The sequence below is a fragment of the Platalea leucorodia genome (assembly GCF_965183815.1).
Source record: "Platalea leucorodia genome assembly, chromosome: 10".
NCBI lineage: Eukaryota > Metazoa > Chordata > Aves > Pelecaniformes > Threskiornithidae > Platalea > Platalea leucorodia.
The window spans coordinates 16,515,231-16,524,151 of NC_138832.1; the positions used below are offsets into that span (position 1 = coordinate 16,515,231).

Below are 8,921 nucleotides of genomic sequence, written 5' to 3' on the forward strand. Positions count from 1 at the left end.
CCGCCTTTGTAATGCTCCCAACTTGGTGTGCTCTGTAGGATGAGATTGTGGTTTGAGGAAGAAAGTGCTTCAGATCAAAAAACTGTGCGACTCCAGAGCCAAGAAAAAAAAAGTCTTAATTATTCAACTAGTTTGAAACACTTTAAAGTATCCCTAAAAATAGGTGAGAGGGATGTTTGTCAGCTACAAAGAGATTATCCTGCAGTAGTATTGCTTGTCTTATTTTATGATGATGCTACAGAATACAGTCCCTCAGGTAGCCTCATTAATGTTTATGAATGAACCCCTTGTTTTATGCTTTTGGTTTTAGAAGGCAGAAATAGGGCGAGAGGCTAGTAAGGCTGGGTTTACCATGTATGCCTTGGAAAGCCCAAGGACACGGGTGTAAGGTCTCTATAAGCCTTAGCGGTTCTGTGTATGGATGACAACTGGATTTGGGCGCTTGCTAGACCAGCTGAGAAGGTGTACCTAAGGGAGAAATCCAGGCAGGACTTTGGCTAAAATCCTGGGTGGAATTCTGCACGCTTCCCAGTGGATCTGTCAGCAGGAGGTTGGCACTCCTCTATGTCTCATCAGTCGTTTTGTTTTGATCTCTTGCGGCAAAGGCAACCTATGACCATATGTTGTTATAGCCACAAGCGCTTCCACAGGGCAGTATCTGGTAAACCCCGCTGCCTGCCAGCACCTCAGCCCAGGGTGGAGGCTTCTTTTCGCTATCTATTCCTTAAAGAGGGCAACTGTTTCTTCTGGCTATCATAAAAGAAGGGTGGCAGTTACGCCCAGCCCATTAACAGTATGCGGTGGTTTCTGAGTCTTACCGCTCCAGCCTTAAAATAACAGCTCTTTTTTCCGAGCCAACCAACAATTGTGGTCAGCCGCTAATACCAGTTTAACCATTTGGCAGCTGCCCTATAGGAAATAGCTCTTTCAAGAGAGCCAAAGGAGCCTTGTCCCCGTGGCCCCAGAGCCGCGCTGGGTTGCTTTCTGTCAGCAGGGCATGTTTACAGATTTCCTTGTGCACAGCCAGCCTCTGTAATAACAACCAAATCCTAGAAAGTTAATACCAAACAAATTGTGGAAGTAGGTTAGAAAGAGTAATTCAAGTTAATTGTTTTGGTGTTTTATTTGATGAATGAGCGGGTGAAGCTCTCTGATCCCCCCCAACAACCGGGGAGTTTCTCGCTCTGTAGTTCCTTTTCTATCCATCGCGTGTTGGGACTGTCAGCGGAGTTTATTTTGGGCTGGCTTCCCTCCCTGTTACGCACAGTAGTAGCCGGCTCTGCAAACAGTGCCATTGAAATTGGAATCGGGCCCTCAGGGCAGGAATTAGCAAGCAGGGGCTAGGGTAGGCCGGGGTCCCCGCCCCGCCCCGGGGCGCTGCCGTGGCTGCCCCTCGTCCCTCTCGCCCCGCGGGTCCCCGCAGCGGCTCTCAGCCCTAACAGGGCACCGCCGCGGGCAGCCGCTGCCGCCGGACCCCGCGCCCATCGCCGCGGCTCTGCGCCGGTGCAGCGCGGGCGCGGAGGCTGAGCACCGCACGCCGCGCAAGCGACCCCGCTGCACGGCCCCGGTGCCTTTCGCGCTGTGGATGGGGCAACCGGCTTCCCCCGCGCAGCCCCAACCACGTGGCGAGTGCCCGTTCCCGGCCGGTGGCCGCAGCGCTCGCTCCCGCCCGCCGCGGAGGTTACGCGGGGGGGGGGGGGGGCGCGCACCCCATCTCCGCGCCAACTTTCCCCCCGCCTCGGCGCGCGCCGCCGAGCTCCCCTTTCCCCGGCGGGCGCTCGTTTTGAATGAATGACCTCACCCGCGCCGGCCAACCGCCGCGCGGCCGGGCTTAATATTCATGAGGCGGCGCGCCAATGAGCGGGCGAGGAGGTTGTTTTAAACGGCAGAGCCCCGCAGCCAATCAGGCCGCTCTCGTAGGCAGCCAACGCGAGGCTGAGCCGCGCCGCGCCGAGCCCCGCGTCGTGCCCTGCGCTCCAGCTCCCGTCCACACTACCGCGAACAATACAGGTACGTGCAGCCCCGCCGCAACTTTTCGGGGGGCGGCTGCCCCCTGCCCGCCCCGCCGCCGCCCCGCCCTGCCCCCGCGCCTTCGCCCCTCTGCTCTGCCTGCCCCGGGCTTTTTTTTTTTTAATTATTATTATTTTTTTTTGTTTTTCTTTCCTTCCTCCTCATTTTTTTTAATTTTTAAATTAAATAAAAAAAACGGGAAAAATCACCCAAAACTTTCTGCCGCCCCCCCGCCCCACGCAAGGGGATCGGCGGTGCCGGGGCAGATGCTGCGCGCAGCTGGCGGGGCGGCGGGCGAGGCGCAGCGTTTGCCCCCCGTCCTCCTCCCCTGCCCCGCCGGGACCCCCCTGGCGCGGAGGGGCTACCTGTCCCCGGTGCAGCCCGCTTTCTCCGCGCCGGGCTCCCGAGCCGCCGAGAGTAATATGGCTGGTGCAGCAACTACACCGGGACTAACTCCTCTTCTCCCCCGCACGGGCAGGGATTTTTCTCTGCCGCCTCCTAATGTCGCACGGCAAAACGCGCGGCGCCCTCGGCTTTTATTTGCCCCCTTCCCCCGGGTGGGCTCGGTGGGGCTGGCGGCGGTGGGAAAGTTGTCGGCCGTGCGCAATGCCGTGCCCGCTGTTTATTCTGCATTAATATGGCTGTCGCTTTAGCATCTGACAGGGATAAACCCTGCGCGCTGCGCCCGTCTGTCCCGGCGAAGCAGTTTTTTTCTCGCCGCCGCCGCCTCCAAACTCCCCCGATCCCTTCGCCTCTGCCTCCGCCGCTCTTCCCCTGCCCGGGAAGGTGTCTCCGGCGGGGCTGCGCCCGCGGCGGGGCCCCGCATCGCCTCTTCCCCGCGCCGCGCCGCCCGTGCTGTGGGCATTAATATGGCTGGCGCTGGAGAGCCCCGGCGAAGGGAAGAAAGACGTGTAAGCGGCATAGGGATGGGGAGGGGGGGTCGCGGCGGGGGAAATCTCCTTCCCGGCGCCCCGCGGGGGGCTCAAACCTTTCGCTTTCGCCCCGGCTCCTCTCTCCCCACCGCCCCCGCGCCCTCGGCCGGGCGCCGGGGGGCCGCCCCGGGGCTCTCCGCACTCTTTTTCTGGCGGCGCGGAGGAGCGTAGCGGCGGCGATAATGGCTGCACGGGAGCCTTTGTTAGAGAGCGCTGCGCTAGGCAGGGGCCGGGGGGGGGGCGCCTCCCGCCCGCGCCCCGGCCCCGCCGCCCCCGCCGCCCGGCGGGGGGCCGAGCGGGGAGCCCCTTCTCGGCGGGGGCGGCGTTTTGGCGGGGCCGGCGGCCGGGGGCGGCGGGCGCGGGGGGCCGAGCGCGGCGGAGGGGGGGAGCGCGGCTTTGTTCGGCGGCGCGGCGGCGGCGCCGGGAGAAGCCATCTTAGCGAGCGGGGCCGGCCCTGGGCGCGGAGCGCGGCCGCCGCCGCCGCCGCTCCCGCTGCCGCTCGCACCGGCCGCCCGGGGCCGGGCCGGCGCCCCGCGCCCCCGGCCGCCGCCCGGCCCCCCGGCGCCCCCCGCCCGCCGCCCCGCCGCATTTCAGGGGCACTTTCTTTCATCAGGAGGCATTTCACAAAATGGAAGATGAATTATTGGCGTCTGGCGGAGCCGCCGCTGCCCCCTCCGCCCGCCGGCCCCGGCCCCGCCGCAGGTGCCCGCGCCCCGCGCCGCGGAGCCCGGCCGCCGCGGTGACCTTGGGGGGGAGAAGATGGCGGGAGGGGAGCGGAGCGGAGCGGAGGCCGGGCCGGCCGCGGCGGGCCGCTCGCCCCCAACTTCGGGAGCAGGCGGCGGCCCCGCTCCGCTCCGCGCCCCGGCCCGGCCGCTGTCTCCCCTCGGCCGCGGGTTCGCCTCCCGCCGCCCGGCGCTGGCGGGGCGGCAGCGGGGAGCCCGCCGAGCTCCGGGAGCGGCCCGGGCGGGAGAGGGCGGCTTTCTAAAGCCGCTTTGGCTGCACATGGAGGGGGTTAATAGCCGCGATTAAATATTAACCTCGTGCTAATAAAAATTAAATTTTCAAACGCTCGAGAAGCTGTAAATAGGAAATATTGCTGCGGGATTTTTTTTTTGGGGGGGGGAGGGGAATAATACAGAAGAGGGGGAAAGAAACACAGCCCAAAAGTTAGCATCCTCCTCTCGGTGACTTGCTAATCACATCTTTGCACTGACCACTACGCCTCTGAACATGTGTCACTTGGTGGAGCAAGAGCAAGCGCTGCTCACCTCACAGAGCTCCACGGGTCCTATTGTGTTTAAAACTAGCCTTTAGTTGCACACCTTCTTATATATAAAAGGTTATTGCACTTTTACGGGGGGCATAATCCGTCCTGCCTTTCTACCTGGGCAGCAGCTGCTAACATGTGAACTCCAGCTACTAAAGGGATAAGTCATAGCCTGGCACTGTGCGTGCCACTGAAGCCCTAGTGTGGTGGCCAACTAAAACAAATATTTTATATCAGTTCATATATAACTCCTAATGGGCAGGAGTATGTGTATTTAATAGCCTGTCTCCAGTCTTTGAACATGATGTAAATATATATCAATGTAAAACTTAAATCCAGTGACCAGTTTCACTTGGCTCAAGTCTGCAACCCGAGTGTCAAGGAAGAATAATTTAAATTTCTGTATTGGGGATGATAAGAGGTGTTGGGGGGAAGGAAGGGATGTGTTACGGATGGGACATCGCTTCAGGGGATGGTGGTGTGTGTATGTTTTTACATATATATATATATGTATGTGTGCGTACATATATGGTGTGTGTATATGGTGTATACATACCATATATGTAGGCACACATACATATATACATTCATCCATACATGCATTCGCTTGTTATATTTTTCCCTTGTCCCCCTCTTCCCTACAGAGTCAAGATGGCTAAAGGTGATCCGAAGAAGCCCAAGGGCAAGATGTCTGCCTATGCCTTCTTTGTGCAGACGTGCCGTGAGGAACATAAGAAAAAGAACCCAGAGGTTCCCGTCAACTTCGCAGAGTTTTCCAAGAAGTGCTCGGAGAGGTGGAAGGTACCTTAGTTTGTGACTTCCCGAAGGGATAACTTCTTACGGTATCTGCTAGGATGGCGTGCATGTGTCTGAACGTGAAGGGAGCGGGTGCTGTTTTGGTCTCTGTGCCCGTCTTGGCAAGGTGTCCCGGCCATTGATCGGGTGCTGCTGACTCCCGTAATGATTATGAAGGCTTCAGCCCAGTGTATCTGCCCGTTTGGGTGCTTCTGCTACAGCCTGGCCTTTTTTCCCGTTCCCGAGCAGTGCCCTTCAGCAGCTCCCTCCCTCCAGGCTCGTGTCCTCGAGGAGGACTCTGGCTGTGCTTGTCCCATTCCCGTTGCTTCCCTCTCGCTGAGTATGCCAGCTGGGGCTGCGGTCCCCGGTACAGGACCTTCGGCCCCAAGGTGGTCCAGTTAGAAAACAAACAAATTCTGAAATTCCCCTATGGAGTGGGTATGTGTTGGCTTGTTTACTTAAAGTTTGCCAACTATCGAACAGTTGGGTAATCACGGGTTTGGTGTCTTGTTTTTTGGTTTTTTAGACCATGTCAAGCAAGGAGAAGGCTAAATTTGATGAAATGGCAAAGGCGGATAAGGTACGATATGATAGAGAAATGAAGGACTACGGACCGGCTAAGGGTGGCAAGAAGAAGAAGGACCCCAACGCCCCGAAACGACCACCGTAAGTAACTTTTAAGGCATTAAATGCACAAGTATTTTGGTTTGTTTTCACACCCTGAAACACAGCTGATAGGTTTCTGTAAAGGAAGTAGATGGGGCATTCTGTTGGTATCGCGGTATTGGTAATATTCATAGCTTACTGATGCTGCCTCGTAAATCTTCTGGGCAGCCTGTAATCTTGAGCACGTAGAGCACTAACAGGAACTGTCAGTACTTGGTACCCTTAAACTCGTAGTGATGGAAGACGTGGAAATGACCGGGTCACAGTGAGACTCGTGTATCTAAGCTGAACTTGGGTGCAGGGGATAGACAGCACTTCATTAAAAACAGCATTGGGCGAAGTCTGCAGGTCTGGGCCTAAGTAAACTCAAGACATGTTTGGGTTTGTGTGTGGTGTTTTTTTGTTGTGTGGTGGCTTTTTTTTTTTTAAAGTAAAAAAAAAAAAGTGTTTCTCCTCAATGTGTGAGTGCACGTGTGAATGTTGGGAGGGAGGGAGGGAGGGGGTGCTCCCCGGCGTGCTGCTGCAGTGCTGACTGTCCTCTGGTGCTTCTCCCCAAGGTCTGGCTTCTTCCTCTTCTGTTCAGAGTTCCGCCCCAAGATCAAGTCCACAAACCCTGGCATATCCATCGGGGATGTAGCAAAGAAACTGGGTGAAATGTGGAACAACCTCAGCGATGGTGAAAAGCAGCCTTACAATAATAAGGCAGCTAAACTGAAGGAGAAGTACGAGAAGGTAAGGCTAGTTTTCGCTTGTGCCTCTTCCATACCGGCTCTTGCGTTGATGTGTTTCTGTAACGTAGACCCAGCTAAGGTGGCCCCAGCGTAGTGAGCATCGCCAGCTTGCAGACCTGTTCTGGGTGCGCTGCGTGCTACGTAGCCGAACTTTGCGTACGTTGGGATAGAGCAGGTCAGAGAGCCGCAGGCGGCTTCCAGCCAGGAGGGAGAGCTTCCCCCCAGTGATGTGCAGCAGCGGCTGCTCGTGTTGCTCCAGCAAAGGGTTTGCTGTGCTGTTAAAGGAGCTTTGTCCCGTTAGCAGGAAACTTTCAAGAGAGGCTGGGTTCTTTTCTCCTCCTCAAAGAAATAACCGTGAACGCAGGGTTCGAGGTCTCCGTCATCCGGCGGCAGCTGCGTACGCTTAGGTGTCTGCATACCTTGTGCTGTAACGCTGGCTGTCTCCCCTTTTGGGGGTGCAGCTGTGGAAGGCCAGTCCCTTTATGTTAACGCCCGCTGCTGTACAAATGCTGTATGTGTTTGCTGCTTAGAGCAAATTAAGACATCCCCTTGACTTTGCAGGATGTTGCAGACTACAAGTCTAAAGGAAAGTTTGATGGCGCAAAGGGAGCAGCAACCAAAGCTGCTCGGAAAAAGGTAGAGGAAGAAGACGAAGAGGAGGAGGAGGATGAAGAAGAGGAGGATGAAGATGATGATGATGAATAAAACTGTACAATACTTGTCTCCATGTGAATACCATAGAGTAGGGGAAACACCATAAACGAAGCACCTCTTATTTGAGATGGTGTCTCTTGCCCTTATTAGGCTTAATTAAAAAAAAAATTTGGATTCCGATCGCGTTGTAGTTTCTAAAAGTGCTCTAGAAATTGTAACTGGTTTACATGAAGTGGCCATGGGTGTAGTGAGCACCCTGAAACTGTATCAAAGTTGTACATATTTCCAAACATTTTTAAAATGAAAAGGCGCTCTAGTGTTCTCCTAACTCTGTGCACTTTGCTGTTGGTGTAACAAAGCATTTAAAAATGTTTCAAGCATTTTTTTAATTTGTAAGGTGGTGTTACTATATGGTTATTGGCTAGAAAATCCTGGGTTATAAACTGTACATATCTATAGTTTGTAAAAACTAGACAGATTCTTGTGGTACATGCTTAGAGTTATGATGCCTTAGAGGAGCAGTGATTACTTGGAAAGGCTGTACGTTCCCCGGGGTGCCATGGCCCAAAGCATGCACTGTGAGGGTAGATCTATTTACACTACAGTGGGCGTCCATTTAGCTTAAAGTTGTCTTTCTGTATATAGTGAAATAGCATTCTGCTGCCATTCTTAGTTGTGGAAGGGGGTTCAGCTGGCATGAGAAGTGTATGGATTTTTTTAGTTAAGTGCGGTAGTTTTTAAACTGAAACTGTAGACATCTCTTCATCGTCAACTAAGTGAAGAGCCAGTGCAGCAACTGAAGTTCAAAAACACTCTGTACTTAAACGAATTTGCAACGTTCTGTTTTTTTTGTATGTTTAGAATGCTGAAATGTTTTTGAAGCAAAATAAACAGTATTACATTTTTAAAACTGTTCTTGACAACACTCTAAATTTCTGGTTTAAAAGGATCTTAACAACAGCAAGAGGTTCATTTCGAAGTCTGTGGCATCCCTCAGGGCTGGTGACTTAGGAAACATTCTGACTCAAGGATTAAAAAAAAAAAATAAAAAATAAAAAAAAAATGGTGGCCAGCCAAAACTGGCTGAATTGAAAGAGATGGCTGCTCCAGCTAATATGCAATCGTAACTGTTTATGGCTGAGTGGCATAAGATGCTATGCAAGTTTGAACTTTATTACTTGAACTTGGGAGCCTAAATGAACATTCATGACGTAATTGTTTGTTTGTGTGTGTATATAGCAGCATTCAGAGATGCAGAGAAAGGTAGGTGGCTAGGAATGAGGCTGACACCATGGAATAAGTATAAAAGCATAGTTTGAATTTTTTTTTTTTTCAGTTGTGTTGGGTAAATTTATAGCCCAAATGCATTGCTGTACATATTAAAATGTGCCTTTTTTGTCCTGTGTTAAACTGCTTCAGACTTGTGGTTTTTTCTAGCCTCTTGATTCGTGGCAGGAGCCAGGCGCCTAGTCTAATTCCCTGCTGAAGTAGGAGCATGGTGCAGGTACTTAGTCTGTGTCCTTTCTCTCACGACGAAAGTTGTAATAGGAATTGGGTGCTGTGCGGTGGGTTGGGGGAGTGGCACAGGTCTCTTTCCCCGTTGGTGACCGGCTGGCTGCGTCGCAGTCTTGCCATCTTTCCAAATCCAAGCTGGGGATGTTTTGCAGCCCTTGGAAGGGAAAGGTAATACCTGGTCTCTAGCTGGCGACTCTAACCTCGTTTTTCCTCATCATGGGAACTGCACGAACTGGGAAAACTATAGCACCCTCTTGCCACCCTTGAATTCCGTCCTTGTGCTGGCTGTAGTTAGCAGTCGGTGTTTGCTTGGCAGCGAAGAGGAGATGGGGTGTGAGGATACTCGCATTA

General features: G+C 53.8%; 1 protein-coding gene across 2 annotated transcripts; it reads left to right on the forward strand.

The window, feature by feature from the left end:
- The first annotated feature begins 1,925 nt into the window (after window positions 1–1,925).
- Window positions 1,926–8,405, forward strand: HMGB3 (high mobility group box 3). 2 transcript variants are annotated; one of them, XM_082322868.1, is made up of 5 exons: window positions 1,926–2,010; window positions 4,854–5,010; window positions 5,531–5,670; window positions 6,228–6,402; window positions 6,963–8,405. In XM_082322868.1, the coding sequence occupies exons 2-5, from the start codon at window positions 4,861–4,863 to the stop codon at window positions 7,104–7,106; spliced, it is 609 nt and encodes a 202-aa protein (XP_082178994.1). In that variant the 5' UTR covers window positions 1,926–2,010; window positions 4,854–4,860; the 3' UTR covers window positions 7,107–8,405. The 2 variants fall into 2 exon arrangements, with proteins under 2 accessions (XP_082178994.1, XP_082178995.1); XM_082322869.1 differs by lacking the exon at window positions 1,926–2,010 and adding an exon at window positions 2,840–2,921.
- The last annotated feature ends 516 nt before the right edge of the window (window positions 8,406–8,921 follow it).

Excerpts from the sequence above, each read along its gene's own strand:
- HMGB3 (XM_082322868.1), top strand. The coding sequence starts at position 4,861 with ATGGCTAAAGGTGATCCGAAGAAGCCCAAGGGCAAGATGTCTGCCTAT. Across the intron at positions 5,011-5,530 it reads AGTGCTCGGAGAGGTGGAAG|ACCATGTCAAGCAAGGAGAA; the intron begins GTACCTTAGTTT and ends TTGGTTTTTTAG. Across the intron at positions 6,403-6,962 it reads TGAAGGAGAAGTACGAGAAG|GATGTTGCAGACTACAAGTC; the intron begins GTAAGGCTAGTT and ends TTGACTTTGCAG.